The following is a 15,627-nucleotide window of genomic DNA, read 5'->3' as shown; positions in this document are numbered from 1 at the left end:
ACGCACGGCGTGATTTATGAGATCGACACGCACACGCAGAATCTTGATAGTGTATGATGTGTGAGCGAAAACAACGAGCTAGCTAGCTAGCCGTGTGTACTGTACATGCTGTCCACATCCGGCCCCGCCGTACATTGTGCTCATCCATCCCCCTGCGCCACGGTTTTTGCGTCGAACCCCCCTACTTTTACCACCTTCGGCCCGGTTGTCATCATCACGACTGCTAAAAGTTCATCAATTTGGAGGAAACTTTGACTGAACTACACCCTTCTGGTCATGTGCAACTGGTGGTGAGTATGTGAACAATGTTGTCTTCATTCTTCTACCACTGAACTGTACTGTGTTTTGTTACACAATGGGTTTAATTTGTTAGATGAAATTCTTGAACATTGTTTTGAGACGATTCGTTTTGAGACACTGTCAAAATTATCAGTAGGCCCCCTACCCTAGCATGCCTATAGCTAGGTCTTCAGATTCAGAGTTAAAAGTTTTAAAATGTAGTCAATAGCAAGGATTGTAAAGCCTAGACCCACAAGAACCTACCAGAAGGACGGTACAAGATCCTACTCCTTTTCCTTAGCCAAAAATACCTACTACAAAAAACTAGTATCATTTTATACGTATTCATCATCATGTTGTATTTATGCCATTTAAAAGTACTCACTTAAACTTCTCAAGCTTGGGAAATCTGCAAGCAAACTTTCAATTCATTTGTTTTTGTCTATTTATTTTAACTAAAAAGTGTTAAATAAACCATTATCCATTAAATTTTAAACCAAAGCAAAGGGTAAGGGTCCAAGAAACCATAACACAGTTTCTACAATAATGGACCAGTCGGTAATCAACAAACACAGTTTCTACAATAATGGACCAGTCGGTAATCAACATTACACTCATTTCATTGTTTTTGTACTGTGTATTTTATTTAGTTCTTAGTTTTGCGTTTTACTGGAGTAAGAAATTAAATACCCCTGTTAAAAAATAGGGTAAATTTACAGGAAGGAGGCCTACTCCACTAACCAATAAACAAATCAAGACCACACTGATGAGCTTCAAGTACAAAAAATAAAATGAGCTTCCAAGTACAAACTATTTTGATATATAAGAACTTTTCGTCATTTTAATCTGTCATGTTTTGTCTGGTTAACTAATTTTACTTGGTTATTTTATGTAATTTAATTTAATGTTTCTATTTATCTTGTTATTGACACTTGCGCTGTTGGATGTGGCTGAAATAAAATGATTAAAACACATTGTTTTGTTCTGGATAAAAAGCAAAATGGAAATGAGTGCTGCAGTATACGCATTGCGCACAATCACAACTTAGTACATATACATATTGCACACCTGATAAAAACGATAATAACGATAAAAAAGGGCTGTTTACATTTAAACCATGGATCCTCCATTATAAAAATGGAGGCTGGTTAAATGTAAATGTTCTTTTTAAAATAGTAAGAGGAATGTTGTGATTGTACATTACAAGGCAATGGCCATAACTAATTGCAATGGATTTAAACAACTCGGTCTATCAAGTATGATAGTGGAACCTTTGGTAAACAGGAAGAGGTGACCCCTGGGTGTCCTGGGATTAAATGCCAGCCCCTCTGGATGATTTGAGGCATTAGGATTGAGCAAAATAAACGATCTAACGATTCTGAACATCCTGCAAAGTCATTACTCATAAACTCTTAACCTAAGGCAACAGAGCAGTTTTGGGTTGTTTCTTCGTACTGTTTTATTATTAAGGCAACCAAGTGAAGTTTGGCCTTGCTCTTAGGATTATGGCAGTTTGTATGTTTTAATGATTTCCTGAAATTTCTTAGTATTCATCTGATACTTTCAGTTTTAAATCAAATTTGACACAGACTTTGCAATGACAAGTTTGAATCATTATGCTCTGATGAAAGGAGCTCTTGGTTGAATTTCACTGTCACTCAGGTTTAGAGGGCAAACCTTGCAAATTTAGAAAATTAAACCATTGGTTAATACAATAAGTTTGAAATAATGCATGATTTAAAGTTGAAAGCCAGAGATTAAGGTTGAAATGACAAGAGAAGATTTACACTCAAAAGTCCCTTCTATAAATCCTTGCTTTATGCATAAACAGACAGAGGTGATGACTTGTGAGGTAGGGATCCATTGTATTATAAACAATTTCTTGCCTTTTGTTAATACCTTTTGTTGAGATCATTGATGTTCACAGCTGTTTACAAAAATGTGTAGGGTCATGTCATACAGGGCAATGCAGATCAGGCAAGGTATTCAGATGATTTGTGGACAACTTGAGTCCCTCATGCATTGCTTTTTTTACACATGAAGCAGAAGGAATCGAACTCGCGCACTTATTTTTTCCCAACGTTTCAATACACCAAACTTGCACATTCTACATGTATTTATTGGCAACCACTTCAGTTCCAGGCTGTCTCCAAGATGAAAAATATTGACTGTTTAGGCCTATCTCAATTTCCGCATAATTGTCTTTGTCAGTTAGATACTAAAAGTATTCAACTATCAGTAAGTGCTACCAAACTACCAAAACTCTTATACATGCAGTACAGTTCGTTGGTTGCCAAGCCTACTTCATGGAGGCAATAAAGACAGTCTCCGTGCCCCCTGGTCATTGCCTTGGTGCCCTTAAAGTGCTTCAATAAAACTTCCAGTTTTCTCATAGGGTGCCCTTTTCCAAAGAGAAAATGCCTTGGTGCCCTTTGCCCTATTTAAATGAAGCATTACAGGCCCTAATTGCTTAGCTGCCTGTAAAAACTGCCCTATGTGGCAAAGCCTAAGTTAAACCTAGTATGAGACATTTTGTGTGTGTACATTAGTCTGGTATCTCCCCCATCGTGCACCAGGTGAGACCACTCTCACTGTCAGTTGTATACCCAGCTGGTTAGTATAGCTCTTTTTATTGCCTGGGGTTTTATAATTCCCCTGGCAAATTGATGTACAAACATAAACTACAACTGACAAGTAATACTTTCTAATATCGGTTAAGGATTCAGGGGTTTTCATTCATATTGTGAGTCAGACTTTAACTCAATGTTTATTGTCCATAAAATAGAAATTTGCTTAGTTGAACCAGGGAGGAAGAAAATTCCATGGTTGAACATGTTCATAAAAATAAACTAATTCAAAACAAATTAAAACAGTTCTTTCAAGGAGACAAAAGAGCATTGTGCTTACAGTGGTGATTGGCACTGGTACACAATTTTTTCACAAGCAAACAACAAAATTTGTTCTTGATATTGTTTTTTTAAAGTCACCTGGAAGTGATATTTGTCAAAATAAAGCTTTTGTCAGTACAATATGTGTTTTGATGAGTGAAATATGAATAAACAATTAACTAAGGTTTAAAAAAATTAGTTTCCATGTTATTTACAAATTTGAAAAAAAGCCTGACCCAAGAGGGCGCTGTTCATGACGTCAATCGAGGCGCGATGAATCGCATGCAGCGCCAACACAAGATAGTGATGCTTGTCGCAAGCTAAAAACATGCCCTCAAAGTTGAAACAATGTGTTCGATGTTCGATCGAGGCAAAGTCTGCCTCGATTGACGTCACAAAAGGGGTAGGCGGAGTCCCCCCACACAACTTTATTTATTTTTTAAAAATAATTTATAAAACGTTAAAAACAATTACTCAACAAATTATTTTATTGTTCAGAAACATATACTCTAATGTTTGAAGAAGAAAAAAAATTATATTTCCAGGTGACTTTAAAGGTTTGTTGTGGTGTTTGTTTGGCTGTTTTGAGGACATTAAAAAGAAGGCAATGGATTCGCCTTAAAAAAAGGAAGAATTTGGGGACAAAAGTTGAGTAATTTTTTGTTTTTTTGATGTATGCAGATTGTTTTAAAGAGTTTTATATTTAAGTTTGTTTTGTTTAAAGTCACCTGGAAATGGTATTTTTTCAAAATAAAGCTTTTGTCACTAATATATGTGTTTTGATGAGTGGAATGTGACTAAACAGTTAACTAAGGTTTTAACAAATCAGTTCTTATGTTATTTACAAATTTAAGAGTAGACCCCGACCCGAGAGGGCGCTGTTCGTGACGTCAATCGAGGCAGACTTTGCCTGTAATGCGTAGAGTAAACACAATTGCAAAGTACATGTACGGACCAAGTCGTGAGTTTGTACGTTTCAACTTTTTTTTCCTTCTTTTTCCGGCAATGCCGACCAGGTGTATTGCTGCTGAATGCAGAAAAACACTTTTTGAAATGTACCAACTCACGACTTGGACGTACATGTACTTTGCACGTGTGTTTACTGTACGCATTGCAGGCAAAGTCTGCCTCAATTGACGTCACAAAAGGGGTAGGCGGAGTCCCCAAACAACGTTATATATTTTTTAAACATATAAATCATGACAAACAAATACTACAAAAATTGTTTTATTGTTCGTAAGCATATACTCTTATGTTTGAAAGAAAACAAATTATATTTCCAGGTGACTTTAAGACACTGGACACTATTGGTAATTGTCAAAGACCAGTCTTCTCACTTGGTGTGTCTCAAGATTTGCATAAAAAAAAAAACTGTGAAAGAAAAAACACCTTTGTCACTTGAAGTTGGGTGCTTTCAGATGCTTGATTTCGGGACCTTAAAATCTAATTCTGAGGTCTCATGGAAAATTACTTCTTTCTCGAAAACTACGTTACTTCAGAGGGAGCCGTTTCTCACAATGTTTTATACTATGAACAGCTCTCCATTGATTGTTACCAATAGTGTCTACTTCCTTTAAAAACATTTAAAATATGTGTTTAAATTTGTCTACATATTGTTTCTTTTCAGATCAGATTTATCTTGATGAGCGAGTTCTAATAGCTTTGCAGTGAAAGCTATAACAATGGTTTCCATAGCAATGCATCCAGCAGCACATTCTTGTGTTTTACTCTTGTCGCTTCCAATTATCCTGTCTTTCATTAGCGTAGGTGAGTACAGTTTGGAACTTTCTTCTGTTCAATCTCATCTCATGTAGCCCTGTTAAAGGAACACGTTGCCTGGATAGGACGAGTTGGTCTATAAAAAGCGTTTTAAACCATTTGTTATGAAATGCATTTGGTTAGAAAGATAATTTAAAAGTAGAATATAATGATCCACACAAAAAATTACTCAAATTGCACGGTTTTATTTTTTACGTCTTGAAACAAACACGGTCGGCCATTTATGGGATTAAAAACTTTGACTCCCATAAATGGCCGACCGTGTTAGTCGACGAGGTAAAAAGAAAACCACACAATTTCGAGGCATGTTTGTGTAGATCATTGTATTCTACTTTAACAATATCTTTCTACCCGAATGCATTTTACAACAAACGGTTACAGAACACTTTTCAAAGACCACCCCGACCGATCCAAGGCAGCGTGTTCCTTTAATGTGGATTTCCCCCCTAAATTTGAGTTCTGAATGTTAGTTTTTGTGTCTTTCCACCACAACATGTGATTGTAGCTGCAATGCAGATCTGCCAATTCTCCCTCATTCTGCAGAAAGTTCCCTGAAAATAAGCAAATCTTTTCATGCTCTGATGAACCAATTTAAAAATCTCCTTGATTATGGAAACCTTTTCCCTATTACTTTTAATTTAGGCCCAAATTCTAGATATCTCTCTGATTGATACAAAATATCCCTGATTGCAAGATGGAAATGTTGGCAACTCTGTGCTTGCTCTATGCATGGTCTGCAAGGACTGTATACAACCTTCCTCTTATCATACCATGGAGGTAGCAGACCAGCCTAATAGATCATGACTAAGTGCTAGAAGCATGCTAGGTGTGACCATGTTAACACACAGGCTTTAGGGAGAAACAATGTTTTCTGTTGTACTGTCCCTATCTCCCCTTCACTGTTTTCTCAAGATGTTTGGCATTCTTGTTGCTGATTTTCTGATAAGGGTCATGACAGACTCTTCCATTGGGTCACCTAATTTAAAGGGAGGACGTTTGGTCATTACTCTTAAAATTAATGGCAATAAAAACTTACTTGGTTAGCATATACAGCAGCTTCTGATTTATGAGTATTTGAGAAAAAAGTTTTAATTTTTTTCCCAAAATTGTAATCACAAGCATTTCTCTCTGCTACCGGTATTGACTGATTGATTTGACTATTTATGCAGTTTTTTATGCACAGTTCTATGGTAGATGGTTCAACCAAAGTTGTTTTTCAAGAGGCACTTTTGCATAAAAGCATTTCAAAATTACACAGAGTAAAATTTAAGAAATACTCTCAGTCTAAAGATAAAACATTTGTTTTTGTCAAACACTCTAACTAAAACATTCTACATTATGAACATTTTGAAATCAAAAAAGAAGATGGGTTTTATAACAATAAGCAATTACTGTTAAATGTGGAAAAGATTACCTAAACACAGAGGACTCAAAAATAAAGGGTAGAGTCCAGAGTAGTTGGAAATAAAGATATAATTTTTTATATTTTTTTTGTTAAACATGAACAAATACAAAGAAAAAGCATACGGTGTTCCAGATAAAAACCATTCTCTGTGTTTAAACTAAGACAAACACCAGTAGTAGAAAACATTCCGAAAACCTTGTTTCGATTCAGCGTGCTTCAGTCAAACATCCACAAAGTAGGAAACTCCTCCCTGGTTACACCTAAAAATGTTCCTGTTCCTGGAAATTGATGGTAATTGATGGGAATTGGTACCATTGCTCATACCAAAATGCCAGCCTACTACTACTGGTGGGTGGAACTACACAGATCCCTTTAAAACGCTTAAGTTGTCAGTGTTCCCCTTGTTCACCCATACCAGCAAGTGGTATGACCCAACCTGCTGACAAGGCCAGACAATTAATGTCAACCACATGTCACTCAGCTGGGTCAGGTCATATCTCAGCAGGGGTGTGTCACTTCAGCTGCAGACTATTCCAGAGGTTGGGGGCTACTTGTCCTTGCTCTGTGGCTGGAGGAGGGTGGGTCTAGATGTGTGTAGGGATCACCTTATCAAATGCAAACTATTTAATTTATCAAACAAAATTTAGTTTTGTACCAGAATACGTTTTGCATTTGGGATTTAAAGTTCTTAACATTTATTTTTACCCTTACACCAATGTGTCCTAACATTGTATCCATGCCTTTGTACTTTCCAGAGTTCTGTGAAAAAAAGGAAGACAAAAAGTACAATCTATTAAAATTGTTTGCTATTCTCCTCCTTATTTATAAAGGCATTTTCAAAATTACAAAATACAATGTGTAGGCCTCAAGTCATAAGATGTTAAACGTAGCAGTTTGGAACTACTTTTTACATGTACCATAATGGTGTTATGGTGATCATATGTTGAGTATAACCTTTGTTTACAAAAGAGTGAACTTGTTCAAGGGACTTTCTGGCAGGCAACTACACTGGTCATGTCATGACATTGTTTACATTTTACAATATTTTCAAAATAAATTCAAGAGTTACGAAAGCTGTAAAAATTTGGAGATATGGCCCCTTTCAACCAAAAGTTGATAAAAATCAGACAGTGCAACCCCCATAAAATATAACATAAGGCTTTCTTCCACTGGGTTGTTTTAAATTGTAAACAGTCTTTGTCCATAACTGGCTGTAATTCTTGAGTACATTTTTCAGGCTACAATGTAGTTTTTCCCAACAACCTATGAATAGTACAGTACTAGAATTTAAGGATGGGCTCAGGTGATTCTTTACTGTGCTGTGGATAACCTAGAGGTTACAGCCCCATAAAATAAAACACCAGACTTTCTCACATTGGTCTAATGTAAATTGTGAATTTTCCCTAATTGTATTCTTGTGAATATTTGTCTCTCCTTGTTTGATCCAGTTTCTGGTCAGGCCAGTTTTTCCCAACAACCTGTAGATAGTACAGTAGTAGAAGGAGGAGAGGTGATTCTGTACTGTGCAGTGGATAACCTAGAGGTTACACCAGGGATTCTATGGACCAAGGGAAGCAGTAATGTACCATTGGGACTGTCTAGAGATATGCCAGGCTACCCTAGGTATAATATCGTAGGTAAGTCATTCATCATCCTTCATCATTTAGCACTCTCAACATTTTCAAAACATCTTCAAAACAACACACCTGGGGCCTAATTTCATAAAGTATGTAAGCACAAAAGCTTGCTAAGCATAGAAAACTCTTGATTAGCTAAAACAGGTTACAAGCAAAACATTGACGATAATTACCAATGCTGTGGCTAATAAAATACCCTACTAATTTCTTGCTTACTTTCTTGCAAAGGAATTTGCTAAGCAGAATTTTCAGAAATTTGGCCCGTGAAATTGGGCCCAGCAGTCTCTTTATCCGTCATTGATAATTATGCCTAAAACATTACAGTGACAAAAACCCAATCTATAACGCTACCTTTAAATGTTTCACTCCATTTAGGTAATGCAACCAGTGAAGCTAATCTCCGCATTGAGAATGCACAACTAGAAGATGATGGTGTCAAGTACCAGGTCTTGGGTGAAATTTGTTAATTCTTGGCTTGCCCACCATGGCCATAGTACAGCACTGTCTACCAGTTTGGTGTCTATAACGCTACCTTTGAATGTTTCACTCCATTTAGGTGATGCAACCAGTGAGTGAAGCTAATCTTCGCATCGAGAATGCACAGTTAGAAGATGAGGATGTCAAGTACCAGGTCTTGGGTGAAATTTGTTAATTCTTGGCTTGCCCACCATGGCCATAGTACAGCACTGTCTACCAGTTTGGTGTCTATAACGCTACCTTTGAATGTTTCACTCCATTTAGGTGATGCAACCAGTGAGTGAAGCTAATCTTCGCATCGAGAATGCACAACTAGAAGATGATGGTGTCAAGTACCAGGTCTTGGGTGAAATTTGTTAGTTCTAGGCTTGCCCACCATGGCCATAGTACAGCACTGTCTACCAGTTTGGTGTCTATAACGCTACCTTTGAATGTTTCACTCCATTTAGGTGATGCAACCAGTGAGTGAAGCTAATCTTCGCATCGAGAATGCACATCTAGAAGATGATGGTGTCAAGTACCAGGTCTTGGGTGAAATTTGTTAGTTCTAGGCTTGCCCACCATGGCCATAGTACAGCACTGTCTACCAGTTTGGTGTCTATAACGCTACCTTTGAATGTTTCACTCCATTTAGGTGATGCAACCAGTGAGTGAAGCTAATCTTCGCATCGAGAATGCACAACTAGAAGATGATGGTGTCAAGTACCAGGTCTTGGGTGAAATTTGTTAGTTCTAGGCTTGCCCACCATGGCCATAGTACAGCACTGTCTACCAGTTTGGTGTCTATAAAGCTACCTTTGAATGTTTCACTCCATTTAGGTGATGCAACCAGTGAGTGAAGCTAATCTTCGCATCGAGAATGCACAACTAGAAGATGATGGTGTCAAGTACCAGGTCTTGGGTGAAATTTGTTAGTTCTAGGCTTGCCCACCATGGCCATAGTACAGCACTGTCTACCAGTTTGGTGTCTATAAAGCTACCTTTGAATGTTTCACTCCATTTAGGTGATGCAACCAGTGAGTGAAGCTAATCTCCGCATTGAGAATGCACAACTAGAAGATGATGGTGTCAAGTACCAGGTCTTGGGTGAAATTTGTTAATTCTTGGCTTGCCCACCATGGCCATAGTACAGCACTGTCTACCAGTTTGGTGTCTATAAAGCTATTTTTGAATGTTTCACTCCATTTAGGTGATGCAACCAGTGAAGCTAATCTCCGCATTGAGAATGCACAACTAGAAGATGATGGTGTCAAGTACCAGGTCTTGGGTGAAATTTGTTAATTCTTGGCTTGCCCACCATGGCCATAGTACAGCACTGTCTACCAGTTTGGTGTCTATAAAGCTACCTTTGAATGTTTCACTCCATTTAGGTGATGCAACCAGTGAAGCTAATCTCCGCATTGAGAATGCACAACTAGAAGATGATGGTGTCAAGTACCAGGTCTTGGGTGAAATTTGTTAATTCTTGGCTTGCCCACCATGGCCATAGTACAGCACTGTCTACCAGTTTGGTGTCTATAAAGCTACCTTTAAATGTTTCACTCCATTTAGGTGATGCAACCAGTGAAGCTAATCTTCGCATTGAGAATGCACAACTAGAAGATGATGGTGTCAAGTACCAGGTCTTGGGTGAAATTTGTTAATTCTTGGCTTGCCCACCATGGCCATAGTACAGCACTGTCTACCAGTTTGGTGTCTATAAAGCTACCTTTGAATGTTTCACTCCATTTAGGTGATGCAACCAGTGAAGCTAATCTCCGCATTGAGAATGCACAACTAGAAGATGATGGTGTCAAGTACCAGGTCTTGGGTGAAATTTGTTAGTTCTAGGCTTGCCCACCATGGCCATAGTACAGCACTGTCTACCAGTTTGGTGTCTATAAAGCTACCTTTGAATGTTTCACTCCATTTAGGTAATGCAACCAGTGAAGCTAATCTCCGCATTGAGAATGCACAACTAGAAGATGATGGTGTCAAGTACCAGGTCTTGGGTGAAATTTGTTAGTTCTAGGCTTGCCCACCATGGCCATAGTACAGCACTGTCTACCAGTTTGGTGTCTATAAAGCTACCTTTGAATGTTTCACTCCATTTAGGTGATGCAACCAGTGAAGCTAATCTCCGCATTGAGAATGCACAACTAGAAGATGATGGTGTCAAGTACCAGGTCTTGGGTGAAATTTGTTAATTCTTGGCTTGCCCACCATGGCCATAGTACAGCACTGTCTACCAGTTTGGTGTCTATAAAGCTACCTTTGAATGTTTCACTCCATTTAGGGGATGCAACCAGTGAGTGAAGCTAATCTTCGCATCGAGAATGCACAACTAGAAGATGATGGTGTCAAGTACCAGGTCTTGGGTGAAATTTGTTAATTCTTGGCTTGCCCACCATGGCCATAGTACAGCACTGTCTACCAGTTTGGTGTCTATAACGCTACCTTTGAATGTTTCACTCCATTTAGGTAATGCAACCAGTGAAGCTAATCTTCGCATTGAGAATGCACAACTAGAAGATGATGGTGTCAAGTACCAGGTCTTGGGTGAAATTTGTTAATTCTTGGCTTGCCCACCATGGCCATAGTACAGCACTGTCTACCAGTTTGGTGTCTATAAAGCTACCTTTGAATGTTTCACTCCATTTAGGGGATGCAACCAGTGAGTGAAGCTAATCTTCGCATCGAGAATGCACAACTAGAAGATGATGGTGTCAAGTACCAGGTCTTGGGTGAAATTTGTTAATTCTTGGCTTGCCCACCATGGCCATAGTACAGCACTGTCTACCAGTTTGGTGTCTATAAAGCTACCTTTGAATGTTTCACTCCATTTAGGGGATGCAACCAGTGAGTGAAGCTAATCTTCGCATCGAGAATGCTTAACTAGAAGATGATGGTGTCAAGTACCAGGTCTTGGGTGAAATTTGTTAATTCTTGGCTTGCCCACCATGGCCATAGTACAGCACTGTCTACCAGTTTGGTGTCTATAAAGCTACCTTTGAATGTTTCACTCCATTTAGGTAATGCAACCAGTGAAGCTAATCTTCGCATCGAGAATGCACAACTAGAAGATGATGGTGTCAAGTACCAGGTCTTGGGTGAAATTTGTTAATTCTTGGCTTTCCCACCATGGCCATAGTACAGCACTGTCTACCAGTTTGGTGTCTATAACGCTACCTTTGAATGTTTCACTCCATTTAGGTGATGCAACCAGTGAAGCTAATCTTCGCATTGAGAATGCACAACTAGAAGATGATGGTGTCAAGTACCAGGTCTTGGGTGAAATTTGTTAGTTCTAGGCTTGCCCACCATGGCCATAGTACAGCACTGTCTACCAGTTTGGTGTCTATAAAGCTACCTTTGAATGTTTCACTCCATTTAGGTAATGCAACGAGTGAAGCTAATCTTCGCATCGAGAATGCACAACTAGAAGATGATGGTGTCAAGTACCAGGTCTTGGGTGAAATTTGTTAATTCTTGGCTTGCCCACCATGGCCATAGTACAGCACTGTCTACCAGTTTGGTGTCTATAAAGCTACCTTTGAATGTTTCACTCTATGTAGGTAATGCAACCAGTGAAGCTAATCTTCACATCGAGAATGCACAACTAGAAGATGATTGTGTCAAGTACCAGGTCTTGGGTGAAATTTGTGAATTCTTGGCTTGCCCACCATGGCCATAGTACAGCACTGTCTACCAGTTTGGTGTCTATAAAGCTACCTTTGAATGTTTCACTCTATTTAGGTAATGCAACCAGTGAAGCTAATCTTCGCATCGAGAATGCACAACTAGAAGATGATGGTGTCAAGTACCAGGTCTTGGGTGAAATTTGTTAGTTCTAGGCTTGCCCACCATGGCCATAGTACAGCACTGTCTACCAGTTTGGTGTCTATAAAGCTACCTTTGAATGTTTCACTCCATTTAGGTAATGCAACCAGTGAAGCTAATCTTCGCATTGAGAATGCACAACTAGAAGATGATGATGTCTACAGGTGTCAAGTACCTGGTCTTAGATCGGAAGAAGCTACACTAACAGTGCAAGGTAAACAAATCACCAGTCAAAGTCAAATATTGACAATTGTCAGTACTTAAATATCCTTAAAAAACTCCCTATAAAAGAAACTAAACAAAAAACAGTTAACAATGTGACCTTTCAAAGTTTAGTGAAATGATGCGTTTAATGAAAAAGTAATCACAGGATTTTTTTCAATTACTAGTAATGCGTTTCATTAGTTCTGGTTGTGAAGTCGAGGACTTTCAGTAAAGACTAGCCAAGAACTTGAACTTGGGTCCCAGATGAGTTGGAAGCGAAGGCAAGATACCACTACTCAAACCCAAACCACCTTTATGCGGCTCAACAGGCCTGGAATTTTATCTTGGAGAAGGCAAGGCAATTTTAATTTTGGAAAGGGCACTTCCATTTGGGAATTTTTTTTTAAGTCTGTGGGAAAGTAAAGAAAGGGGCACCAAGGCTAAGACCAGGGGCATTAGAGGCCATGGTCTGGGTGGACTCTGGGTAATTCCAGACCTGACTCTCAGCTTGCCTCTCATCCTTAGATCACAACCTGACATGTCTTCAATCAAATCTAATCTCAAAACCTACCTCTTCAGTCAAGCCCATAAAGTTTTCCATTGGTCCTATAGCCCAGTGAATAGTTTTTCTATTTTGTTTGTTTGTTGTAATAGCGCCCTGAGCACCTTGGTGGATATGTGCGCTTTATGAAACTGCGTTACTAACATTACTATTATTATTGTTGTTATTTACCTTTCCAGTACCTCCAGATCCACCCTCAATTGATAACTACGAGAATGGCACCCTCATCACCATCGATCCACCCTCAACAATCACTCTGACCTGCCGTGCCAACAACGCCCGACCCCAAGCAACCATAACCTGGCTCAAGAACGACGGCCCAGTCCTGTACATCATGCCGGTCACTGCAGTAGAAGCCTCTGGGGATCCATTAGGGAAGAAGCAGAACTTAGTCAGCACGTTGACGTTGAACCCAGAGAAGGAAGACAATGGAGTAGAATATAAGTGCGTAGTAGAGCATCCTGCTTTGGTCATGCCGCACTTTGTAAATGTAGTTCTCAACGTTAGATGTAAGTATCAGAGCTTGAATTGGAGAGAGGGGGGGGGGGAGCTAAAAATGTTGACTTCACAAAGAGTTAGCCCAAGTCCTACTAGTCCTAGGAGATATTAAAAACCCAAGTCTAGTCCTAAGCCTAACTCAAGATAAGGCTAGTCTTAACTCTTTATGAAATCGACACCAGAATTTGTCAATGTTAGATGTAAATATCAGAGCTTGAATTTGAGAGGGAGAGGGAAGTCCACAAAACCGCAGGGCTTGTAGCTCATGATGTTGATCGACCCCAGCAGTCTTTCTCAGAATCCGTTCCATAGCCCCAAATCCATGTTTTGAGAAAGTTGTGTTTAAAGTTGAACTATAATGTTTAGCCTTTTTGTCCTAGAGAATGACTCTGCTAGGTTCGGAACATCCGCTCACTATTTATTTTTTGCATTTAAATCATAGGTTCTGTTGGTTGGTGAGCAGTTTGCAACATCTTTCTATTTTCTCATTCTTGTTCAAAGTTCACACACTTAATACAGTCCTGCAATCTCATCTTTGAGAGGGCAACACCATTGCAGCATTACAATGGCAATGAAATACTTAATGAAACAACATACAATGGCTGAAATGTAGAAGAATGAAGATTTGAACTTCAGTTTCCATTTGTAGTTTTTGTTCTCTTGAGAGTTCTTTATGTTTAGTCTGTTACTTGTTTCAGTTCCCCCTGGTCCCCCGCTGATCACTGGATACCAGCAGGGTCTCGCTGTTCGGCAGGGAGATATGGTTACTTTGGACTGTGCTTCCAGAGGAGGAAACCCACTGGCTGAGGTAAAGTTACATAAGAACCTTTTTGCAATTGCAAGCAAATTGTTTTCTTTTACTATAGCCCGGTTTATACTTCCTGGGAATGGGAATGCGAAGGGAATTTTGGTGATGCTATATTCGGTACGCGCTCTCTCTCAAATTGTGACAAAAGAAAATTTGCTTGGCACAAAGCATTCGTAAGAAGTATGAACCAGGCTTAAGAATACAAACTCAATTTTTTAATTTTGTAAGCTTTTTTTTGATTACTTGTTTTCATCTATTCAAACCATTTTTATTTAGGTAGAGCTATCTTCCATAATTGATGAATTTTATTTAGGTAGAACTTTCTTCCATAATTGATGATTTTTTTTTTAGGTAGAGCTATCTTCCATAATTGATGAATTGAGCAGTGTGGTAAGAGAAAATTTGCCGAATGCACAGAAAATATTTCAGACTTTTATTGGCCTTCAGACCCTTAAAGGCAGTGGACACTATTGGTAATTACTCAAAATAATTATTAGCATAAAACCTTACTTGGTGAAGAGTAATGGGGAGAGGTTGGCAGTATAAAACATTGTGAGAAACGGCTCCCTCTGAAGTGGAGTAGTTTTCGAGAAAGAAGTAATTTTCCAGGACTTTGATTTCGAGACCTCAAGTTTAGAACTTGAGGTCTCAAAATCAACCATCTAAACGCACACAACTTTGTGTGACTAGGGTGTTTTCTTCTTTCATTATTATCTCGCAACTTTGATGACCGATTGAGCTCAAATTTTCACAGGTTAGTTATTTTATGCATATGTTGAGATACACCAACTGTGAAGGTTAGTCTTTGCCAATTACCAATAGTGTCCACTGCCTTTAAGTTACCATGGCTTATTTTGATTGCTACCATCAAAATAAGAATGTACTATAGTATAGCCCTGTTCGCATGGAACTTAATGTGGGTAATGTAACCAAGCCAATGGGTTACTTATCCATTTTAAGTCCAATGCGAACAGCCCAGACGTTTTCCTCCCAGGTAACTTACTCGACCCACGGATGGATAGTTTAACTGACCCACGTTTGCGCCACTGCGATAGCACCCTCGTTGTGTTTGTGTTAAGTTAGTCAGAATGTGTTTTACCGATCGTGTCGGTTAGTTTACCCACGTCATTAATCCAAGTGCGGACGCTGGTAAGTTTCCCCTTTTGGAATGTTAGCCACTGTCTCGGTAAAACATTAGTCCAATACGAACACGGCTTAAGACTGTTTTAACATAACATATCAGTAATCAGCTGCTGTGTTTTATTTGTTTA

At 38.9% G+C, this 15,627-nt stretch overlaps 1 protein-coding gene across 1 annotated transcript in view; it reads left to right on the top strand.

Annotated features, from left to right (window-relative positions):
- The first annotated feature begins 111 nt into the window (after window positions 1–111).
- LOC117301425 (nephrin-like) overlaps window positions 112–15,627 on the top strand; it is a 30,815-nt gene continuing 15,299 nt past the window's right edge. The window contains exons 1-6 of the mRNA XM_033785408.1: window positions 112–290; window positions 4,795–4,934; window positions 7,800–7,988; window positions 12,382–12,498; window positions 13,230–13,559; window positions 14,247–14,356. Of these exons, the coding sequence (XP_033641299.1) occupies window positions 4,850–4,934; window positions 7,800–7,988; window positions 12,382–12,498; window positions 13,230–13,559; window positions 14,247–14,356 (831 nt within the window). The 5' untranslated portion in view covers window positions 112–290; window positions 4,795–4,849. The remainder of the gene's footprint in view (window positions 291–4,794; window positions 4,935–7,799; window positions 7,989–12,381; window positions 12,499–13,229; window positions 13,560–14,246; window positions 14,357–15,627) is intronic.

This window comes from Asterias rubens, chromosome 17, assembly GCF_902459465.1.
Source record: "Asterias rubens chromosome 17, eAstRub1.3, whole genome shotgun sequence".
Taxonomy (NCBI): Eukaryota; Metazoa; Echinodermata; class Asteroidea; order Forcipulatida; family Asteriidae; genus Asterias; species Asterias rubens.
This window is presented reverse-complemented; position numbering and strand designations above follow the sequence as displayed.